The 25,437-nt window shown below is 36.6% G+C and overlaps 1 protein-coding gene across 8 annotated transcripts in view; it reads left to right on the plus strand.

The window, feature by feature from the left end:
* PDSS2 (decaprenyl diphosphate synthase subunit 2) overlaps nucleotides 1–25,437 on the plus strand; it is a 268,309-nt gene that overhangs the window by 160,852 nt on the left and 82,020 nt on the right. For 7 of the 8 annotated variants that reach the window (XM_082475374.1, XM_082475373.1, XM_082475369.1 and 4 more), the window contains one exon: nucleotides 11,146–11,220. The exons of the other annotated variant lie outside the window; for it this stretch is intronic. In XM_082475374.1, coding sequence (XP_082331500.1) covers nucleotides 11,146–11,220 — 75 coding nt within the window. The remainder of the gene's footprint in view (nucleotides 1–11,145; nucleotides 11,221–25,437) is intronic. 8 annotated transcript variants of the gene reach the window in all.

The raw sequence follows: 25,437 nt of genomic DNA on the forward strand, positions 1-25,437 counted from the left end.
TGCCCTGGGAACCTAGCCATCTTTTATAGCCTTTTATTTTAGGAAAATGTAGTATAAGCTCCAAAAAATTTACTTATAGATGAAATTCCAAAATGCAGTGCATTTGTAATCTGGTGCCTGCTATATTAAATTAATACTGAATTTGAACACCATAAGCAAAAGAAAATTTAAGAGCATCCAAAAGGATCCATGTGACTACTTTTCATTACTTTTATTGATATAGCTTTGGTTTTAGCATTTCCATCATTTTCCTCTGAGTTGTAAATACTCAACGAAAAAATTCACTCTAAACCAAAGTTGGCTTACAGGGCCTTAACCCAGGAGCAAATTTTATTTATTTAGCAATAGTGATTGGGGAAGAGCCCTTTTCTGGCAGCTAATGACCTACTGGAGGACTTGTGTGCCCAAGGCAAAGCTGAAGGCCATTAGCGCAGCAGGTCATTAACTGACAAATGCCTGACCCTGAGGTCATTTCTGATATTGTAAACTGAAAACATTAAAGTGGGTTTGTTAGAAAGTATGGCTATGCCAAGGAACTTTCTTTTTAAGAATTTTGGAAAATGCATTAAGTTGTTTGTTGTTATTCATGTGACTTAATTGTCTTTGTTCTTTGTTCAGGTCAGTCAGATATCAGTAAACATCAAAACTGTACTGTGTGTCTGTGTTCAATCTTTAGTTTTTAAAGGACAGTTTCCCTGTTTAGAATATCAGATTAACTACTTCATTACTAAGCAGCTGCACTATTGTGGATCACTTATGTTTTCATCATATGTTGAGCTTTATAGCACTTATCTATTTTATATTCCTCAGTGATGACATATAAAGCTACAAAGAGGCATGGAAATAGCCCTGAAGTAGAAGTCTGTAGACCTAGTTCCTATCCCTACCTTTTTTTTTTTAAATTCGCCATTTAACATTGGACAGCTCATTTTATCTCTTAGAACTCCAGTTGAGATCTTTTTCTCCAGATTGTTTATCTAATGTGTTAATACTCCATTTTCGAAATGAAATTAGAAACTTCATAATATAGAATATTTAATAGTTATTAAAATTACTACCAAACATTAAAAAAATAACACCTTATATTTTTGAGTATTCACTATGTAGCAGACACTGTTGTGTTTTTTGTGTATTAACCCATTTAATCTCTCCTGAGACAGAGGAAAGGGTTAAATAATTTCCTTGTGGTAATAAATGGTAGAGCTGCTGCCTAAATCCAGGCAGTACGGCTCTGAAATCCTCGTGCTTAGCTAAAGTAGAAGACAAACCAACAAAGAACCATGATGCCTTTTTTGCCAGCAATTTTGCAGTTACAGATACTGGAATTTATAATATCTTAAACAACTAGTGGTTTTTAAATATTGGGATAAACAATACAAACATCAATAGGGCTTTATAAAACATTTTAGAGAAATAACTACTGAGCAAAGGCAACTTGTTTTCTTGGTTTCCTCATCTATAAAATAAAGGCAGCATTATTTCCATCCCCTACCTCCTTGCCAGTGCCAATATTCTACAATTCTGAGTGTTGTAGGAAAGAGTGTGAACGTACAATATATAACCAGATTCTGACAAGGACATTAAATATGAAGAGAAACAAAGAAATCAAGAAAAATTGTTAATAAAAATCAAAGGTGTAATAGAGAAACCAAAAAAAATTTTTTTTAATTAATTAATTTTTGGCTGTGTTGGGTCTTCGTTTCTGTGCGAGGGCTTCCTCCAATTGTGGCAAGCGGGGGCCACTCTTCATCGCGGTGCGCGGGCCTCTCACTATCGCGGCCTCTCCTGTTGCGGAGCACGGGCTCCAGACGCGCAGGCTCAGCAGTTGTGGCTCACGGGCCTAGTTGCTCCGCGGCATGTGGGATCTTCCCAGACCAGGGCTCGAACCCGTGTCCCCTGCATTGGCAGGCAGATTCTCAACCACTGCGCCACCAGGGAAGTCCCCAAAATGTTTTATAAATGTCAGAGATCTTAAGATTGACATGCATATTTCAGCAGTCTAAAGTAATACCCGCCCCATAGCTGATTCACTTTGTTATAAAGCAGAAACTAACACACCATTGTAAAGCAATTATACTCCAATAAAGATGTTTAAAAATAAAGTAATGCCCCAAATTAGTGAACTCATCTTTATGGCAGATTTGTGATGAGAAACTTTTTTTTTTTTTTAATAAGTTTATATATTTATTTATTTATTTTTGGCTGTGTTGGGTCTTCGTTTCTGTGCGAGGGCTTTCTCCAGTTGCGGTGAGCGGGGGCCGCTCTTCATCGCGGTGCGCGGGCCTCTCACTGTCGCGGCCTCTCCCGTTGCGGAGCACAGGCTCCAGACGCACAGGCTCAGTAGTTGTGGCTCACGGGCCTAGCCGTTCCGTGGCATGTGGGATCTTCCTGGACCGGAGCACGAACCCGTGTCCCCTGCATTGGCAGGCGGATTCTTAACCACTGCGCCACCAGGGAAGCCCATGTGATGAGAAACTTAGACTTTATTTTTTCAAGTACTTTAAGCCATAAGGTGATATGCAGATGTAAATTTCTGAAAATAGTGTTTGAACAAAGTGGTAACTGTGCAAATTTATTTTGAAATAGTTAAGATTTATACAATGAATTCAAATATTAGAAGAGTATTGGTAATTCAACGAAAATTTTTGTGTACATGTGCTAAGCATTAGAGATAACAGTTTAAAAGTCAGTTGTATATCTTTATAGATTTGAGAATTTCTAACCCAAGGGTATCCATTATTTGATTCAAGGGTACAATGCAGCTAGTCTCAAGTTTCTACTACCTAATTTTTTTAAAGGAGGGGAAAATGTGTTATCTAATTTTCTAGAATGCAGTATTAGTAGGGCCAGTTATTTTTAGAATTTCATTGAATCACAGATTTTGAAGAGCTGTGAAGGTATTTGGAAGAAATACAATTACAGTTTTAGACAAGATGCATGGATTTTAATGCATATGAGTCATGCTTTTATTTCTGTGACTGCCTTTGAAGTGCAGACCTTGGGATGTCTCTAAATTACAAACATCTGCTTTTCAGTGTGGCAATTTGAAGAGGAACTGATTGTGCTGAAAGGTGAACTGTGTTACCCAAAGGACATGGTATCCCTGGAATTTGCAAGATGTATGTGTGAATTCCAGAAAAATCCTGAAATTTTTAACTCTTTGGCCAATGTGGTCTAAACCAATTTGTTTTCATGAATCTAATAAGATTGAAGCTAACAGTCAACATCAGTTGATGTAAACCAAGATTGATATGCACTCTAACAGAATATATCCCATAGTACCCAAGAATGATTGTTTTATCCTGCCTCTGTTTACACTCAGTTAATTTACATGTTTTTGTTGTAAAGTGATAAAGAAGTTAACACCTTTACAAATATATTTCAGAATAACAATGTTTAAACTGCATGTCGAAAATTTGAGGACTTTGTTTGCAATTCAGGTGGCTAACCAAAGTATGAGCTATAAATGACTTATATCAACATGATGTAAGATAATGGTTCAGACCACAGATCACATCCTGTTTATTGGTGGGTGGTGAAATTGTTTTAGTAAATCACTATCAACACTTTTTTTTTAATGAAATGCAAAAGAAAATAAGAATAATGAAACTTTTGTTTTATAGAACTTTTCACTCATTTTTGTGCATATGCATGTATGCATGTACTGTGTCGCGATGTAAAACATAGTTCTTACTCTGGGTTACAGTTTAAAAATTTTGAAAGCTGGTACTACTAGGCAGTGTTCTAGCCAACAGCATCCTTTCAGTTGCATGAAATACTGTACTGTGATTCTGGTGTTCTGAAGATTCACATTGTAAACGTCTCAAAACTGGGGTTAACTTTTCAGTAAAATCATACTTGGAAAACCTTAGTTAACATCACTGAGGGCACTCAAATGAAGAAGCAGTGAAAGCAAAATGTAGGTTATCAGCTACGTGGGGAAAAGTGTACAGATCATTGAAATGGCAGGCATGATTCTCTTCAGAGAAAGTCCAGTCAAAACATGGTTTAACAGTACCCTTAAGTAAAGAGAATATTAACGTGGACCATCCTGAGTCCAACAGACTTCATGTGAAGGAATTCTCATGTTGGAGAAGGTGGAAAATAAAGCAGCTGACTGCTGTATGATAATGACAGACAGAATTGCTTTGTTTCATGACTAAGCATGCAATCCTCAGCAACTATTTACAGTTTTTGTAGCAATGCAAGGTACTTGACACAACCTTTTTTTAACCTACTGGAAAGCATCCTTTTTCTTTATTTCTTCTGAAAAGTTTCATCTTGATGTCAGCATTTTAAATTATCTGCCACTTTTCAGGAACCTAATCATTGTTTAAATAAATGATATTTTTCATTGTTAAGTGACAAACAAGGCCAAGAATCATGCACCTTCATTCAAAAAGTGAACAACTTTTTTGGATTACTTTTGTATTGCTAGTAAAAGAGATCCACATTTTTGGCAAATTGACTATTCCTTACAATTGTTATGAATAAAAAATGTGTGCAGCTGCACATTTAGGTGTTTCTGATCATGGGGCTTACTGTTGATAAAGCACAGATACCTCTTATCTAGATATGCAAACTGAGGCCCAAAGAAGTGATGTGCTGGCCCAAGGTCATGCAGCTCATCTGTGTATTAATCCTCTAGGTGATCGAAGACAAATAAATGGCCTTTATATGGCCATCACTAGTCTCATTAGTACAGTGCCAGGTACATAGTAGGCTATCAGCAAATGTTTCTGAAATGAGTGCACCAGCCAATATAATGTTAAATTTCAACACTTCATACTCAAGCCATTTTCCTGAACTTGTGGACTATTTAAGTTTTATCAGCTGTGATTTTACTTTTCTGGAGTTCACTGAATTTTCGTGAACCATTTTGACAAATGTTACCAGTAGTTAGAGTTTATAAACCAATGTATCAGCTGTTCTAAATTAAAAATTAAGATTACCAATTTGCTTAGTTTTTGCTGCACCTGTCCTACTGGTAGTGCCATTTCTCTCTCTGCTCTTCCCCCTTAGCCAGAAAGAAGTTCCCAGCTCACTAGAACAGATTGCCATCCCTCCCACAAATAAGCACAGCCTTACGCATTTGGCAGCATTGAAAAGGCTCCCTTCAAAAAGCCGAGTTAGAAGCTTCTTCCAGAACTCCTGTGAGTTAGTGGTATGTTCACTGCAACAGACCTTTCATCATTGTCTTCATTAAACCTGGTCCTTGTCTGGTAGGAAGGAGGGGAGAGAACCATTCTTTCACAGACTCCATCAATGGCTTATTAAAGCCACTCATTTATATTAATCAGCATGCAGATTAGGGCTCATCTGGGTTATGTGTGCCCAGGTGGTGGGTGAGTAGATTCACCCCTTATTTGGCCACTGCTTCTGCTCCCCATGTTCTTCAGAGGTTGCTTCTCCAATGAGGCTGCCAGCCTGGAAGATCTGGCTGGGCGCTGAGGACGCTACCTGGAACCAGATAGTTTGCTTAAACCCAGTTTGTAAATGATAAAGTGCTTTACAAATGTTAGATATTATTGGCCTCTATGGGAGAGCACTACTCCTTTACCAGTCCTTCTCTACCTCACCTTGGTAATGTAGGTAATGTAGGTAAATCCTTCTTCTTTAAAAGCAACTCTCAAATACTTTGTGCTCCATTTGTATGAAGAGGAACGGAAGAGTGAAGCTGACCACTCTGGGTACCATTAGTAGGCATCCTTTATCTATAAAAGTATTTTTCTGTAAAATATTTTCACTGACAATATAGTTTTTGTGGCTTAAAAAAAAAAATTGACAATATCCCTTCAAATGCCAAAGCACTTTGAAAAGGACTAAATCTGTCTTTTGTTCCTCCCAAGATGTATATGAGAATTAATTTTCCCTCAAGGGTGTTTTACCTTTGCTACTGCTTCATGCGTTGCTATTTGTTCCTGGGGATTGGGGGAGGAGTGCAATAGATTTGTGTGTAATTAAATGCCATCAGAACTGCAGATGCGTGCACACACACGACTGTTTCCTTTGCTAGCAGCTGGTAAGAGTACTAAAGACTGAGGGGCTGTGGGTTCATTTGCCTCCCAAATAGAGTGATGGATCACACGTTGTCCTGTCATTCCACGCTGTAGTAAGAAATGTCATTAAAATAACCTTCCCAGTGCAAGTTTTTGAAAGACGATTATAAATCTGTAGTAGCCTCCACAGTTTTAGTACACCAAGCAAATTAAGTACATAGCAACCTTTTAAAAGTGAATTAAAGTACAACTGTACTACCTTATGACATCAACTCAGCTTATGCTGACTTGAGTTTCAATTGGGCCACATTAGTTTGTAATTAACATTTTTCTAAAGATTTAGTTGTATTTTACTTTAAATTTAGGATAGGCGCTCCTTTGCTCAAACCGAAGTGGTCTGGTTTACTAGTGAAACATGTACAGCTCTGTTGAGTCTATTCCATCTGTCAAATGCTGACTGACAGTACTCCTGAATCACATTTATTGAGAAAGGCACAAGTTGTCTGCACAGAATGCTTATCACCACTTACTGATCTTATTTTTGCTAATCCAGAGACTATTGATTGCTATACTCCATAAATCAATTTGGGGACACAGCTTAGCTTGAAGCCTTTCTGAGACTGAAACAGGGTATGCTTCTTCCCGTCCCACCCCCTAGAAGTAGGTTTATTTTATCTGATTATGAAAGCAAGCTAATAAAAGGAGAGAAAATGTAGTACATTATGTACTAAGCAATTGTACATTTAAGCAATTCAGAAAAGTTGAAGAAAAAATTTTAATTAAAAACATCTAGAATCTTACCACTTACAGATTATCATTATTATCAATATTTTGCTGTTTCAGACTTTTTTCTCAGCATATATGAACACATAGATTGACCTCATTTTTGTTTTAAAAATACCTATCATGTTGTTCTGTTTTGTAACCAGCATTTCTTTTTCGTTTCCTTAATAATATGTTATAGAAATCTTTGTATAGCAGTAAGTGAGGGTGTTTTTTGGCCATTTGGTCATTACCAACTCCTACTTCTCTCAATTTCTAATTTTTAAGTTGAGAATTTTATTATAATTATATTATAATATATAATTATATGTAATTAATTATATTACATATAATTAATTATATTAATATATAATATATAATTATTATAATTTTATTATATAATAATTACAACACCTTTTGTAAGAGTATGTATCACTTTAGTTTTTCAGTTTAAAAAAATCACTGAATTGTAGTTACCCTTGCCAAAAGATAAAGAAGGAAGCAATTACATATTCCCTTGCAGTTGGTAAAATTTGTCCTGTAAATTAACCATTTAAGAAATTCATTCCAAAGGTCAGTTATATTGGATCTGTAATTGTGCTAAGGTTCAGACACATCTGAATACTACCTATTCCTTATCTTTGATGAGAGGGTAGTGATTAAAGTGGGAGAGATCAACAGAGATTGCTGTTTGCTTGAGAACAGCAATTTGATGTCCACTTCCTTTCCTATGCAACCTTCTGTCTGGTAGCCAAAAATGAGGTGGCAGGAGAAACCAGCTCATAACACTGACATTGTGAATGGTTACCACTTCTGGCTCACTGAAATCTAAGGTGTTACTTAAAAGATTGGGAGATAGTGTATGACATTGCTGTAGAGTTAAACACGACACAAATAAAAGAAAAAAGCATATTTGCATTTGCATGTACAGGTAAGCAATTCTGCTATTCTCACAACCTCCAGAAATGCAGAAATGAAGAAACATATCTCCTATTTGATTACTCTCTAGGCAGGTAAACTAAACTTTATAATAGTGTTGGTGACAGTCATATAATCTGAAATAATGTTTCAGGATGCAACAAGTCAATGTTACAGAGACCTCTGATTTTGGTTAAAATAGTCTTTTCATGTGTTCTGTTGTTGAATTAAAACCCACTTTTTCTAGTAGAAAGTGTTTGCTTGCCCCCCTGGGCTTGGAACAGAAGTCCTTGGTCTTTCTCTGGAGCACCAAAAAGTCTGGGACGGGGACTCTTAGTCTCAGACAGTCTGGCAGTTGAGCTCTAGATTCTCTTCTGGCTGACGTTATCCTTGCTACCGTTTTAGGTTGCTTGAACAAATCATTCCTCAGTAATCTGAGGGAAGGGAGGAGCTCATTAAGCAAGTGCTTTCTTTTTTTTTTTTTTTAATTTATCTTTTGGCTACATTGGGTTTTTGTTGCTGCGCGTGGACTTTTCTCTAGTTGCGGCGAGCAAGGGCTACTCTTCATTGCAGTGCGTGGGCTTCTCTCATTGCAGTGGCTTCTCTTGTTGAGGAGCATGGGCTCTAGGTGCGCAGGCTTCATTAGTTGCAGTACACGGGCCCAGTAGTTGTGGCACGTGGGCCCTAGAGCACGCGGGCTTCAGTAGTTGTGGCACATGGGCTCAGTAGTTGTGGCTCACAGGCTCTAGAGCGCAGGCTCAATAGTTGTGGCGCACGGGCTTAGTTGCTCCGCGGCATGTGGGATCTTCCTGGACCAGCGCTTGAACCCGTGTCCCCTGCATTGGCAGGCGGATTCTTAACCACTGAGCCACCAGGGAAGTCCCAGCAGGTGCCTTCTTGTATTTAAGTACAATAGTTATCTAAACAGGTGAATGCCTGTGGTAGTAAACCATGTAATGAAAAAAAAAGATGAGATCATTAAATGGTCTTGTTAACGTATGTATGGGCTGTTAGCCCTGTGGTCTTCCTAGAAATATTTGCAATTTTAAAGGAGGATAATACTTACATCTCTTTTTGGTATAATTTTAAAAGTAAACATTTCAGGCAGTGGAAAGATATTTAAGTGTGTGCTGGATAAGTCACTTTTGCCTGGGACATATTCAACTCCCCTAGGCTAGACTGCTTTTTTTACTCTCTTGCCTTCCTGGACTTGTTAACCTAAGGAAGTCCAAAGCTTTTTCCTTGATGGTTGCTGTTGGCAGTGGAGGTGTATTCTGCTTAAGCAAGGATGGCCGTTTGGAAGTACAGGTCATTTATAAATTATAAACTTGTAAGTACAGATCTACATATATTTGCTAATTGCATTAACAGAAAAAGAATTGGAGAATAAAAAGTTTTTGTTGCTTCTTCCTGGTCTGGAATTTCAGGGAAGTAAAGGAACACTCTGTTTATCCAAAACCAGATCCATTGTTAAAATTAGTGTCGGACTTTCTTTTTGTAAATCCCTCTTCACTTTACCAGTGCTGGTCTCAGACCTCAAACTGTTTCAAAACCATAACATTTCTTAGTGACTGATTGATCTGTATTATGTGTCCAGCCATCAGAGGGATCTTGGGATGTTGCTTGTGTAAACTGTAATCCAATCTGATGCTGTGCATTTAGTTACAGTCTTTCATAGACCTATTGGCAATACTCTATCCTCCTGGATTTGGGAATAAAGCTTATCTGATACCTTCAGGGGGGAAAAAAATCCATTCATTTTTCTCTCTTTCCCCACTTAAATAACTCAACACATCTGGTAACACTGTAGGATCATTGTCCTCGCAGTTCCTCTGCAGCTCATATTGCTACAATATTTCTTAAGTATTTGGTTACCTAAAGGGCAATGCAATTAAAAAAAAAAAAAAAGACTTTGTATAGGTCTTACAAATTAACCCATCTGCAGAGCTAGAAAAAAATAATCCCTTTAATCAGCAAAATTTCCATATCGGCAGCCTTGTGTGTGTTATGCAGGATGCATGTAAATATAAATTTGGAGATAAATGCTTATGTGTTAAAATTTTACAGCATATCTTTCTACAAATTAATGTCATTTGCCTCTAAGAAAATGTTTATTAAATCCTAAGTACCTGAAATTGAAGTATCTTGTTGTTTGGGTCTGTATCCTTTGGCTTAATAATGTCTTCAATTACAAGAATGATAAAAGCTGAAACAAAATCCTTTAATTCAGTCAAAACTGAGCTAAATTTTAGGAAGCAAAGAGTGGAAATCTGATACAGGACTGCATAACATAGGAAGCTAAGTATATAAGATACTAAGACTTCTTAAGAAGCGGGTAGGGTTGCCTTGAGGAATTCTTGTTTGAAATGGCTGAACTGAACATTATAATAAATACCACTGTTTTATCCTCTTGAATTAAGATGGTTTATGCAAACAACTCTAAATTGTACAGTAGCTGCAAAGAGACCATTTACTATTTTCTGTTTGTTTTACTTTCTGGAACAAGTTCAAAGCTTTTGATTTTGTTTGATTTTTTTTAATAGCCTGGGCCTTGAAAATAATACAGGTTTGATGATACAATTTCAATATTACAGTTCTGTAAAAATTTTCAGTGTTTATGGTACATTTGACCCAGGGGCCCTACACCAAATATATCCACAATGCATTTTTAGTACAACAGAATGAACACGTTAGAAAGGTTGCTTTTCTCTCTGTATTACGTATGAAAATTAGCATTGTGATGCCTTCCAGAACGGGGATATTGAAAAAGTATCCACCTGACAGAAATAAACATTCAGCAAATAAATTGGGTTAAGATTTCATTAGTTATCTGAGGGACTTCCCTGGTAGCGCAGTGGTTAAGAATCCGCCTGCCAATGCAGGGCACACGAGTTCGATCCCCGGTCCGGGAAGATACCACATGCCGTGGAGCAGCTAAGCGCATGCGCCACAACTACTGAGCCTGCACTCTAGAGCCCGTGTGCCACAACTACTGAAGCCCGTGCACCTAGAGCCCGTGCACCACAACAAGAGAAACCACCGCAATGAGAAGACCGCGCACCGCAACGAAGAGTAGCCCCCATTCGCCGCAACTAGAGAAACCTCATGCGCAGCAACGGAGACCCAACGCGGCCAAAAATAAATTAATTTAAAAAAAAATTTTCATTAGTTATCTGAAATTTAAGCTTATGTTCAATATGGCTATTACTGGATTTTCACGTATATTAAATGCTATGCTTACAAGATTTTTTTTTTTTTTTTGCTTGAATTATGATTGGAAGTATTGGATCACAGCTCTAATATCCAGGTGGGCAATGCCATTTGCCAGGATCTTTGCACATAACCCCATTTTTTTTTTCTATCAAGCATAATACTGCCTTGCTACTAAGCCTTGTGAAGCATTCTGAGGTAAAAATAGGGATACATTTTTTAAATTGTTTCTTTTGATTTTTTTCTTGTTTTTTAGGTTGTGGAACTTTTAGCAAGTGCTCTTATGGATTTGGTACAAGGAGTATACCATGAAAAGTCTACTTCAGCAAAGGTAAAGATTTGGTAGTCATTGTAAAATGTTAGGTTAAAAACCCTCGTGGCAAAAGTAGAATTGACAAGCAAAAATATCATTCTTGTTTTGTGTTTAAATTGTTCGTGACATTTTTTTAGATTAGTGTTTTGGCTACAAATTCATGGTCCTATGCTTTGCACATAGCAGATTTAGCCAATTAAAACAACCTCTTACCCTCTGGCTGGATTAAAAGTCTGTTCAATCTGCAGCAGCCCAGAAGACAACAAGATGCTGTGGCTGGCAGGTAGCACTGTCAAAAAGGCAGGCAGGCTGGAGAAGCAGCTCACGCTGAGGTGGCTGGACCCAGCCTTTCCTCAGGAGAAGGGGCTTTCCATGTCCCAAAAGAGTGGACCCGGTCCCAAGAAGGTGACTGTTGGGGGCATGAGGGAGGAGTGTCTTTTATATCCAAGATCCAGAATTTACTGCATTATTAAATTATCTGTGATAAGATGTAAGATGATTGCACAGTTGGATTATTTTGATTAATTTTATAGATCTAGAATTAAGGTTTTTTGACTCATTTAGCAGGACATCTCAAAAAGGGTTACGTTTTATTTCCTTAAAATGCAGTTATTTCATTTCAGCAGGATATTGAATGTGAAGCAATTGCTTCATTGACCACCACCATCAGTTAACATGTTATATAATATTATAAGGGACTCCTATATTAGTGTTTCATTATTCTAACTTCTTTAGCTTCTGTATTAGCAAGATTTCACTCACTGCAAATTAGAAAAAAATACGCATGTATGCACATCTTAAGTTTTTGACATTTCCATTTGAAAAAAGAAAGACAGATTTTACTGGAAGTGAAACATAGGGCATGAGCAACTTGAATATGAAATTTAAAATTTAAAAGTATAACCCAGGGATTCTGGATGGTTCAGAGAGTGGTTAGTGAAATAGGAAGAATTATACCTTGAACATCTGCTAACATTTGGTTCAGGGAGCCATAGTTCCTGGCAGGCATATCGAACTTCACCTAAGCAGCATAGTGCTGTGTGGGGACCTGGCAGGGTATATGACCACAGTAGACCCCCTTTGCTGTGTTTTTCAAAAACATACCATAGTTCTCTACCATGGCTGAAGGTTAATAGGAGATTGTAAAATGGAGGACTCCTGGTCTAGTCCCACTCATAAAAAGACACCTTGTATATAGTATGATGAAGACGATGGTAGGTAAGCAAATAACACTGTGGTAAGTAATTCACCTGTTTCTTCCTTAAAGTCTTCACAGTAATCCTGCTAGCAGAGACTGCTGCTCTCCCCATTTTACATCTGCGAAAACTGAGGCTTAGAAAAGATTAAGTAATGTGCCCATAGTCATACAACTTGTTAGTTGAGATTGAACTTCAGAGCTCAGGCTCTTAACCTCTCATTCACTGCCTCTGTAACCTTAATGAAACCTGATATGCTAGCATGCCTCTGCCACACCTGAGATCCTACCATATATGATGATTACAGTGACCTCTTCTGGCAGCTGAAGCATTGTTTTCCCCCCAGGATATTTCTAAGGTGTTCAGTTTAGTTCCATATAAGATATTAATGTTTTATAGTTAAATATCTGTTAAGTTTTAAGTGAAAGTGTTATTGTTGATTTTAAGGTTCTTGACTTATTCACTCTTACCATTTGTCCACTATAATTACTCCAGTTTATTAATAATTTTGTGAACATTTGTTAAGTACTTTTTATATTTCAAGCAGACCTACTAGCAACAACAATAAAAATGCTTAGCACTTCACAGTTTGCTTATACTTTCTTTCTACATAATCACCTATGAAAAGGGTGACATTTGTTGGTACCCATTTTATACAGGAAAAGCCTAAAATTCAGAGATGACAAATGCCAAGAAAGCATAGTGTCTGGAAACTGTTAATGCATGTTTGACAGTGACATGATCTGAACCCAGGTTTTTTGACTCCGAGTCCTATATAATCTCTTTCTTCCTGGGAAAGAGAAGAGAGGCAGCAGCAAAGTCTTTGAAGGACTGTTGATCATACATGAACCATCACTTAGCAAGCACCAGTTGCTGACTTCGATTATCTAATTTAAGTTTTACTCAAAAGACTCTAGCAATGCTTTGTCATCTGCCCTCTTTCCCTACCACCTTCCCAAACACAGTCCTTTCAAACACTTGAGAACTTTTTTAAGCAGTTACATTTCTGAATATAGCCAAACCATTTAAAGAGCTGTTCTTTTTTTATAACGGAAACAAAAATGCATAGTTGAACTGAAGCAGTGGGAGTGCTTCTTGATGCCTCCATTTGCTCTTTAGGTCCAATTTAGGTTAACCACATTTCCCTTCCTAACCAGAAAAATTCTGAGCTTTTTTTTTTCCCCTTCTGCGTGCGCTTGCCATTACAGTGGCTGTTCAGAATCTGGTTTTTCTAACTTGGCCCAGGAATCATTTCAGAGGCAGAGAGAGCACTGCCTCCCACATGGAGTGCCTTCAAGGTTTGCATGTTCTGACAAGATTGGGAAGCAGCCACAAGTGGAGGTCATGTGGGAAGTGAGTTGCACAACCTCCGTAGCCTGGGGCCAATTCAGTACACAAAAGAATTGCTTTGTGATTTAAAATAAGCTGCAAACCATTTCATCTCTCCAGGGATAAGAGGATACAATAGTGGTCTGTTTTCTATATGGCTACTTAATACAGTGATGGAGAAGCTGGGTAGTATAAAAATAGCTTTCTGTGGAGTAGTATCTCTGTGACTAGGGTAGATGCATTAAAGCAAATGGAGGGGAATTGTAACTGAATATGTTAGAAATCACCTTCTCCAGAAGTTTGTAGAGTAATTACCTAATCCTCCTTAAAACTCTGAAAATTTATGTGACTTACGTTAGTAATACTTAACAGATTGTACGTAAATTGGGATTCAGTGTTATTTAGGAAATTCATCCTTGTTCTGTCCATTGAAAAATAACATTTTTATTTTTGCGTTTGCTAGTTTGTGAACCATTTCTTCTTTGAAATAAAAATTAGCCATTGTGCTTTCTTTAGTGTTTATATCTCCCTTCCCTTTACCTGCTTTTTCTTTTTTTCTTAGCTAATTGAAGAAAGAAGCACATCAAATAGAAAAAATGCACTTTAAATGGTCGTTTGCCATCCTAAGAGTTCCCTAGTCATTGTATTCGTATTACTGTGCATGCTAAATATTTTACATTTTAGCAAAATTTGCTTTGATTCCATAGGCCATTATATCTAAAATCTTTTTAACACAATTATCTTATTATTATAACTTGTTTTCTAATTAGAAAAGTAAATACATGTTCATTAAATACAACTTGAAAGGACAGAAAAGGTCAAGAGGAAAATGAAAATTATTTTATATAAGCCATCCCCCAGAAATGAATCATGATTACATTCTAGTGTATTTCCTTCTAGATTTCATTCTATATTTCTCCCATTTTTGAGTTATTATTGTACATATAATTTTTCATCCTGATTTACTCTCCAGGATAGTCATTTTTGTTATTAAAAGTCTTCAAAAATATTTAATGGCTGTTTAATATTTCTTCATACTACTGTACTATAATTTACTGAACCAGTCCACAGTTTTTGGACACTTACCTTGTGTTTTTTTTTTACTAATTTAAACAATATTGTGATAAACAGTTTAGTGTACATAACTTTGCTCTATTTCATACTATTTGCTAAAAAAAAATCTGAAAGTGAGATCCTTGAATTTAAAAAGTAAGAATATTTTCAATATATCCCTATACAGAAAAGGACTACTGTCCTTAGAAAAACTGCTTGTAAGGTTGGCCCTTGGATTTTAGGGATGTTTCCACCATTCTGTAACTGATAAGGGCAGTTCACTGTACCTAAATTGTCTCTGCAAACAATGTTATTTATACTGATCACCTGCTTCCCTTCTGGGAGTCTGGAATTTTGATACATGCTAGGCAGAGGTTGCCTACATCACCAATTCCAACAAAAACTCTGAAAACTGAGTCTCCAGTGAATATCCCTGCTAGACAGCATTTCACATGTGTTTTCATACATGTTAATTCTTGGAGGAATTAATCCCATCCTGTGTGACTCCACTGGTAGAGGAAGGATTCTTAGAAACTTACACCTGGTTTCCTCCAGACTTCATCTCTGCACCTTTTTCCTTTGCTGGTTTTACTTTGTATCCTTTTTCTGTAATAAACTACACCTGTGAGTTCAACTATATTCTAAGTCCTGTGTATCCTCCTCACAAACCATCAAACCTGGGGGTGATCTTGGGGATCCCAACACATTCTTTTTCTGATTTTTTCTTATTTCCCATCCACTCCTGCTCCCTCCTTAGGAATCTAATCAAGGTCCTCTGCAAGGCATGTGTCTTCAACCCATCTTGGTGTTGAGATGGAGAACAGCAGACTTCTTCCCTATTTTCAGAGGTTCTGCTCATGTTAGCTTGGTCCCAGTCTCAGGAAAGTGAGAGGGTTTTAAAGAGAATCCAATTGTCTTGGAAAAGAACTGATTTTAACAGAGTCACTGAAATTGTAAAGATCCGTTCTATTTTTTTCTAAACACATTATATTTCCAGTAGATTATTCTCTTATGAGGAATATTATTGTTTTTGTGGGGCAAGGTAACTTCTATCCACTTATTTGCTTTATCTTATTCTTTTTTTAAAGATTTTTTTGATGTGGACCTTTTTTTAAAAAAATAAATTTATTTATTTATTTATTTATTTGTTATTTATGGCTGCATTGGGTCTTCGTTGCTGTGCACGGGATTTCTCTAGTTGCGGCAAGCAGGGGCTACTCTTCATTGCGGTGTGCGGGCTTCTCATTGTGGTGGCTTCTCGTTGTGGAGCACACGCTCTAGGCGCGTGGGCTCAGTAGTTGTGGCGCACGGGCTTTGTTGCTCTGCGACATGTGGGATCTTCCCGGACCAAGGATCGAACCCGTGTCCCCTGCATTGGCAGGCGGATTCTTAACCACTGCGCCACCAGGGAAGTCCCTATGTGGACCATTTTTAAAGTCTTTATTGAATTTGTTACAATATTGCTTCTGTCTTATGTTTTGGTTTTTTGGCCGTGAGGCATGTATGATCTTAGCTCCCTGACCAGGGATTGAACCTGCACCCGCTGCACTGGAAGGCGAAGTCTTAACCACTGGATCGCCACTGGAAGTCTCTGTTTTATCTTTATGTTTATCTTTTTTTTTTTTGACTCTCATGCAGCTTTCAAGTAAAACAAAACTAAGATAATTCAGTCCACTAGGAAGTTATGGATTATCTCCTATCTGCAAAGCCCTATGCCACCATCTAAAATATAATAAAAAATGAGCAAGCTGAGTTTTTCCCATTGAGAAACATAACAGGAGGGAATTGTGAACAAAAATTACATCTGGCTGGGAAAATCAGAAAAGATATTAAGGAGAATGTGATATTTGAGACAGACATTTAAGGATAGGAATGATGTCTACTGATGGCATCCTTGAGGAGAAGGATGGCATTTCAAGCAGAAGAAACAGCATGATCAAAAGTAGGGAAGCATACGTAAGATCAGGGATTTCTCCATGTTAGAATAAAGGAATAGTGAGAAGACTGGAAAAGTAGGTTTTGTCATATGCAAGAAGACCCATAATGCTGGAATGTAGCGCTAATATCCTTTTTAGTAATTGAGATAAGAGAGAGAATGAAGGTTTTTAAACACAGTAATTACATGATCATATTAACCTTTGGGGAACTTAATTCAGTGTGGCTTACAGGAGATTGGAGGGAAATGAGAACAGTTAGAAAGCCAAAATAATGATGAAGGTCAGAGGTGCTCTTCTCCCACTTCGACGTGGTTGGCCCCTTCTTCTTTTTTTTTTTTTTAATTAATTAATTAATTAATTATTTTTTGGCTGTGTTGGGTCTTCGTTTCTGTGCGAGGGCTTTCTCTAGTTGCGGCGAGTGGGGGCCACTCTTCATCGTGGTGCGCGGGCCTCTCACTATCGCAGCCTCTCTTGTTGCGGAGCACAGGCTCCAGATGCGCAGGCTCAGTAGTTGTGGCTCACGGGCGCAGTTGCTCTGCGGCACGTGGGATCCTCCCAGACCAGGGCTGGAACCCGTGTCCCCTGCATTGGCAGGCAGATTCTCAACCACTGCGGGTTGGCCCCTTCTTGATATTCATATCTCTACATCAGCATCATCTTCTCAGAGAGATGACCCACCCCCAATCTAAAGTAGCCACCCTACTTAATTCTCTTTATCTTAATCACAGTAGCCACCATCTGATGTTTTTCTTATTGTTTACTTTCAGTCTCCTCCTACAAGAATATAAACTCCATGGGAGGAAGGATTTTGTTTACCATAGTATTCCCAATATCAGCACAGTGCCTAGCACATTAGTAGTAGCCCAAAAATATTTGTTAAATTAATGATATAGAAAGGCCTAGAATGCTTGGAATGGAAGATTTTTCTCATTTTTCTGACAGTTTTATTGGTGCAAGTAAGCTGCAAATATTTAAATTACACTATCTGATATGTTTTGATATATGTGTGCACCAATGAAGCTATCATCACAATCAAGATAATAAATATATACATCACTCCTTGCTGCAAAAGCAGTGGATCCCCCAAACTCAGTGTTTGTTAGCTGTAACATAAATCCACTGAAGGCATAGCATCCTTCTGAGCCCATTGCATTGCCCCTGCAGGATTTGGGGTAAAGGATAACCAACACAAATATGCTAATACACATGCTTCTTCCCGTGCCATAAATAATAAAGTCCTTTATCTCTGAACCAGGAGTCTTATGTCTTCTGTTAGCATCCACAAAACAGCAAAACAGTAACAGACTAACTCACTAGGTTGTATGTATGTAGGATAAAAGCAAATCCCAGATCTAACAACTAGACCCTCCAGTATAATGTTGAAGTGGTGAGAATGGACATCCTTGCTTTCCTCCTGATGCTAGGAGGAAAACATTCAATATTTGACCACTATTAAGTATGATGTTAGCTGCAGGTTTTGGTTTTGGTTTTGGTTTTGATAGAGGCTCCTCATTAATGAATACATTCCGTTATATTCTTAATTTCCTGAGGGTTTTTTTATCAGAAATTAATGTTAGGTTTTGACCATTTTTATTTCTGGAGCTATTGAGGTGATCATATATATATATTTTTTTTAGTTTTCTTCTCTTTTGGGATTTTCTTTTTTAGTCTGTTAATATGGTGACTTAATTGATTGATTTTCAAATGTTAAATCAGCCTTGCATTCCTGCAATAAACCTCACTTGATCATGATGCAGTCACCCTTTTCTATATTGTTGGATTTGATACTCTAAAATTTTGTTAATGTTTACATTTTTATTCGTGAGGAATAAGGTGTGTTATTTTCAGTTCTTTGTAATGTCTTTTGTCAATATCAAGATAATGCTGGCCTCAAAATGAATTGGGAAATATTTCCTCTTTGATTTTTTGAAAGATTTTGTGTAGAATTAGTACTGTTTCTTCCTTACATATTTGATAGAATTCACTAATGAAACCATCTGGATCTTTCTTTATGGGAAAGTTTTTGTGTTTTTCTTTCTTTCTACTACAAATTCAATTGCTTAAAAGTATCCTACTATTTAGGTTATGTATTTCTTCATGAGTAGATTTTGGTAGTTTGTGCCCTGCAACGAAACTCTATTTAATTTAAGTTGTCAAATTTATTGCCCTAAAGTTCTTCATAATATTCCCATATTATCCTTTTAATATCTGTAGAATTTGCAGTAATATCACTTCTCTCATTTCTGATACTGGTAATTTGTATCTTCTCTCTAATTTTCCTAGAGGCTTAACAATATTATTGATCTCAGAGCACCAGCTTTTGGTTTCATTGACTTTCTCTATTTTTTCTCCTTTCTTTTACATTGATTTTTTCACTCTGAGTTTTACAATAATCTCTTTCCTTTTGATTGCTTTGGTTTTATTTCCTCTTCTTTTTTTATTTTTTTAAGCTGAAATCATGTATTTGAACTCTGATTTCTTTTCTTATATGGTATTTAGTGCAATGAATTTCCGTCTAAGTGCTACTTTAGTGGCATCCCACAAATTTCCATTATGTTGTTTTTCATTTCCATTCAGTTCAAGCTACTTACTAATTTCTCTTTTCTCTTCCTTAGACTCATGGATTATTTTACAGTTTGTTACTTAGTTTCCAAATATTTGGGGATTTTACAGATGTCTTTCTGTTATTGATTTATAATACCATTGTGACTAGGGAACATTTTATATGGTTTGAATTATTTTAAATTTACTGAGAGTTGTTTTATGGCCCAGGTATGAACTATACCAGTAAATGTTTTATATTCACTTAAAAAGAATATGTAGATGACATGATACGATACATAGAAAATCCTAAAGATGCCACCAGAAAACTACTAGAGCTAATCAATGAATTTGGTAAAGTAGCAGGATACAAAATTAATGCACAGAAATCTCTTGCATTCCTATACACTAATGAACAAAAATCTGAAAGTGAAATTAAGGAAACACTCCCATTTACCGTTACAACAAAAAGAATAAAATATCTAGGAATAAAGCTACCTAAGGAGACAAAAGACCTGTATGCAGAAAATTATAAGACACTGATGAAAGAAATTAAAGATGATACAAATAGATGGAGAGATATACCATGTTCTTGGATTGGAAGAATCAACATTGTGAAAATGACTATACCACCCAAAGCAATCTACAGATTCAATGCAATCCCTATCAAACTACCACTGGCATTTTTCACAGAACTAGAACAAAAAATTTCACAATTTGTATGGAAACACAAAAGACCCCAAATAGCCAAAGCAATCTTGAGAAAGAAAAACGGAGCTGGAGGAATCAGACTCCCTAACTTCAGACTATACTACAAAGCTACAGTAATCAAGACGGTATGGTACTGGCACAAAAACAGAAATATACATCAATGGAACAGGATAGAAAGCCCAGCGATAAACCCACACACATATGGTCACCTTATCTTTGATAAAGGAGGCAAGCATATACAGTGGAGAAAAGACAGCCTCTTCAATAAGTGGTGCTGGGAAAACTGGACAGCTACATGTAAACTAATGAAATCAGAACACTCCCTAACACCATACACAAAAATAAACTCAAAATAGATTAGAGACCTAAATTTAAGGCCAGACACTATTAAACTCTTAGAGGAAAACATAGGCACAACACTCCATGACATAAATCACAGCAAGATCCTTTGTGACAAACCTCCTAGAGAAATGGAAATGAAAACAAAAATAAACAAATGGGACATAATGAAACTTAAAAGCTTTTGCACAGCAAAGGAAACCATAAACAAGACTAAAAGACAGCCCTCAGAATGGAAGAAAATATTTGCAAATGAAGCAACTGACAAAGGATTAATCTCCAAAATTTACAAGCAGCTCATGCAGCTCAATATCAAAAAAACAAACAACCCAATCCAAAAATGGGCAGAAGACCTAAATAGACATTTCTCCAAAGAAGATATACAGATTGCCAAGAAACACATGAAAGGATGCTCAACATGACTAATCATTAGAGAAATGCAAATCAAAACTACAGTGAGATATCATCTCACACCAGTCAGAATGGCCATCATCAAAAAATCTACAAACAATAAATGCTGGAGAGGGTGTGGAGAAAAGGGAACCCTCTTGCACTGTTGGTGGGAATGTAAATTGATACAGCCACTATGGAGAACAGTATGGAGGTTCCTTAAAAAACTTAAAATAGAATTACCATATGACCCAGCAATCCCACTACTGGGCATACACTCTAAGAAAACCATAATTCAAAAGAGTCATGTACCACAATGTTCATTGCAGCTCTGTTTACAATAGCCAGGACATGGAAGCAACCTAAGTGTCCATCAACAGATGAATGGATAAAGAAGATGTGGCACGTATATACAATGGAATATTACTCAGCCGTAAAAAGAAACGAAATTGAGCTATTTGTAGTGAGGTGGATGGACCTAGAGTCTGTCATACAGAGTGAAGTAAGTCAGAAAGAGAAAAACAAATACTGTATGCTAACACATATATATGGAATCTAAAAAAAAAAAAAATGGTCATGAAGAACCTAGGGGCAAGACAGGAATAAAGACGCAGACCTACTAGAGAATGAACTTGAGGATATGGGGAGGGGGAAGGGTAAGCTGGGACAAAGTGAGAGAGTGGCATGGACATATATACACTACCAAATGTAAAATAGATAGCTAGTGGGAAGCAGCTGCATAGCACAGGGAGATCAGCTCGGTGCTTTGTGACCACCTAGAGGGATGGGATAGGGAGGGTGGGAGGGAGGGAGACACAAGAGGGAAGAGATATGGGGATATATGTATATGTATAACTGATTCACTTTGTTATAAAGCAGAAACTAACACACCATCGTAAAGCAATTATACTCCAATAAAGATGTTAAAAAAAAAAAGAATATGTATTCTGCTATTATTTCTTAGAGTGTTCTATAAATATCAATTAAGTCAATTTGATAGTATCATTAAAGTCTTTTATATTTGTTATTATTTTCGTTCTGTTTATTCTCTCAGTTACTGAGAGAAAGGTGTTAAATTCTCTGACTGTGATTGTGGATTTTTCTATTTCTTCCTGCAGTTCTATCAGTTTTTCCTTCATGTGTCTTGAAGCTCTGCTTTAGGTACATTAACCTTTAGGATTATTATATTATCTTTAGGATCATTATGTTATCTTGACGATTCATCCCTTTATTGTTAACTGACCTTTGTAATCTCTGGTAGTATTCTTTATATTTTTTTCAATATGTACTTTATCTGATATTAATATAACAACTCTAGCCTTCTTTTGATTAAAATTATCATGGTATATATATATTTCCATCCTTTTACTTTTTTTATATTTAAAATGGGCTTCTTGTATGCAGGATTTTGCTCTTTTATCCAGTATGATGATCTCTACCTTTTAATTTGTGTATTTAGATCATTTACACTGGATACATTTATTAATATGGTTCAGTTTAAATCTATAATACCATCTTGTTATTTATTTATTATTTGTCTCATTTTTTCTTTCTTCCTTTTTCTTCTTTTTCTGCCTTAGATTATTTTACATGATGCTATTTTTTCTCCTTTTTTAACTTATTAACTATAAATCTTTGATGCATTTTTTTAGTGGTTGCTATTGAGTTTATAATATATATATCTTTAACTTATCACAGTCTACCTTCAAGTGATAGTATACCTTTACTTATAGTATAAGAACCTTACAAAAGTTTATTTCTGTTTCTTCCCTCTCAGGTTTTGTGTTATCATTGTCATACATTTTACTTCCATATATATTATAAATCCCACGATAAATTATTATTTTTGCTTTAAACATTCAATTATATTTTAAAGTGATTTCATTTTTTAAGTCTTTTATATTTACCCACATGGTTAATATCTTCAGTGCTTTTCATTTCTCTATGTTGATCTAAATTTCCTTGTGGTATTTTTTTTTATTTCTTCCTAAAAGATTTCTTTTTTTTTTTAATTTTTAATTTATTTATTTATTTATGTATGGCTGTGTTGGGTCTTCGTTTCTGTGCGAGGGCTTTCCCCAGTTGCGGCAAGTGGGGGCCACTCTTCATCGTGGTGCGTGGGCCTCTCACTATCGCGGCCTCTCTTGTTGCGGAGCACAGGCTCCAGATGCACAGGCTCAGCAATTGTGGCTCACGGGCCCAGTCGCTCTGCGGCATGTGGGATCCTCCCAGACCAGGGCTCGAACCCGTGTCCCCTGCATTGGCAGGCAGATTCTCAACCACTGCGCCACCAGGGAAGCCCCCAAGATTTCATTTAACATTGCTTATAGTGCAGGCCTGCTGGTGATTAATTCTTTCAACTTTTGTGTGTCTGAAAAAGTCTTTATTTCAACCTTGCTTTTGAAAGGTATATTCACTGGATGTAGAATTCAAGATTGATTATTTTTTTCTTTCAATGTTTTAAAGATATTGCTTCATTGTCTTTTAACTTACATTGTTTCAAACAAGAAAGCTGCTGTTATTCTTATCTTTGTTCCTCTGTACATAGCATGTCTAAATTTCTCTGGCTGTTTTTCTGATTTTCTTTTTACCACTGGTTTTGAGCAATTGGATTATGATGCCTTGGTGTCATTTTTTTTTTTTTCATGTTTCTTGTGCTTGTGATTCATTGAGCTTCTTGGATCTGTGACTTTATTGTTTTTATCAAATTTTGGAAAATTTTGGTCATTATTTCTTCAAATATTTTTTTGATCTTTCCTCCTTTCTCCTCTATCACAGGGACACCAGGCTGCTTGAAGTTATCGCAGAGCCCACTGTGCTGTAGTCTTTTTTTTTCCCCATATTTTTCTCTTTGCATTTCATTTTGGATAATTTCTGTTGGTGTGCATTCAAGTTCACCAATTTATATCTTCCATGTTTCTACTTAACATACTCAATGTTTCTTCTAGCTCTCCTAGACCATATGGAATACAGTTATGAAAACTGTTTTAATATCCCTATCTACTAATTCTATCATCTGTGTCATTTCTAAGTTGATTTCAATTGACTGATTTTATTCCTCATTATGCATTGTATTTTCCTGCCCTTTTTTTTGTTTGTTTGTTTGTTTCCATGCTTGGTTATTTTTCATTGGGTGCCAGACACTGTGAATTTTATTTTGTTGGATGCTAGATATTTTTGTGTCTCTATAAATATTCTTGAGCTTTCTTCTGGAATGCAGTTAAATTACTGGAAACAGTTTGATCCTTTCAGGTCTTACCTTTAAGCTTTGTTAGTCAGGACAAGAGTGGCATTTAGTCTAGGGCTAATTTTCCCCACTGCTAAGGCAAACCCTTCGGAATACTTTACTGATACCCTGTGCATTATGAGTTTTCCCACTCCAGCTGGTGGGAACAGTAACTATTCCCAGCCCTGTGTGAGCTCTAGGGATTGTTCCCTCCATACGTTCTGAATGATTCTTTCCCCAGACTTTTGTAGTTTCTTTGCACCCATGCACTGGGAATACTCAGCTAAAGACTTTCAAGAGACCCTCTATACCCCTCCAGAGCTCTGTGCAGCTCTCTTTTCTTGAGTACTCTGTCCTGTGAACTCTGGCGCCTAACTCAAACCCCTTTGTGCTCTCTAGACATCCAGGTCCATCTCCTCAACTCAAGGAAACTATTAAGGCTCTAGTACAACCTGGCATTCTCTCCAGGCAGTAAGCTGGAACAATTGTAAGACTCATTTATTTCCTGTCTCTCAGAGATCACTGTCCTCTGTTGACTGATTTTAAATGACTTAAAAGCTCTTGTTTTTTATATTTTGTGCAATATTTTAATTGTTTCAGGTGTGAGAAATCCTATTGCTCCATTCTGCTGGAAGTGCCAGTCTTCATAATTTTATTTTTTAGTGAACATTACAATAACTTTTTAAAAAATAACAAGTATAAAATTTTCCTCCTATAAATTTTAGGGTGTTGGTACCCTAAAATACTTATTTTAGTGTGTCTGTTGGGTACTTCATCCATGAAAATAAGAAATCAACAATGGCTCCAATGTTTTTCACCTGGTTGACCGAAAAATGATGGTAGATTTCACATAAAAGAGAATAGGTTATAAAGAGAAGTGAATGAGTTTAGTTGATATCAGATTAATGTTGAGCTGCTGGCAGACTCTCTAGATGAAAGAGAGAGTCAAGAGCTCCAGAGAGGCAATATGGGAAATTCTCTTTGTAAACTTATAGGTAAATGAGTTTTGGTAGACAAAGAAACAAAAAAGTTTAGAAAAATAAAAATAGAATGGAGAATACAAAGGAGGTAGATATGGCAATCAGTACTACCAGGATGCACTGTAAGTGGATTTTGAATTTGACACTACTTCTTCCCAACTAAGACTGAAAGAGAAATATGTTGTGTTCTGAATTGATTATTTGATGACTAATGCTACATATGATTTTTATATAGAAATTTTCTCCTAAAATTAAACAAATAGGGATATATGTGATGAACCCCTATGTAAGGGATATTGGCGAACATAGTGAATAGTACCTTCAACATAAAATTGCAAACAGTGCATTCTACCAGCATCTACTCAGAAATCGGAGGATATGTAGTAATTCATATCGCAGTGAAGATATTTCTTGTAATGGAAAACTGGGAGAGTAAGATTCTGTCTCCTGATACTTTCACATAATAAAGAGATTGAATTTTGGAAATCTAGATAAAGTGTTTCTCATTGGATTCTGGTTGACTTGTTTGTTAT

This window comes from Balaenoptera physalus (assembly GCF_965194825.1).
Source record: "Balaenoptera physalus genome assembly, chromosome: 9".
NCBI classification, from domain to species: Eukaryota; Metazoa; Chordata; class Mammalia; order Artiodactyla; family Balaenopteridae; genus Balaenoptera; species Balaenoptera physalus.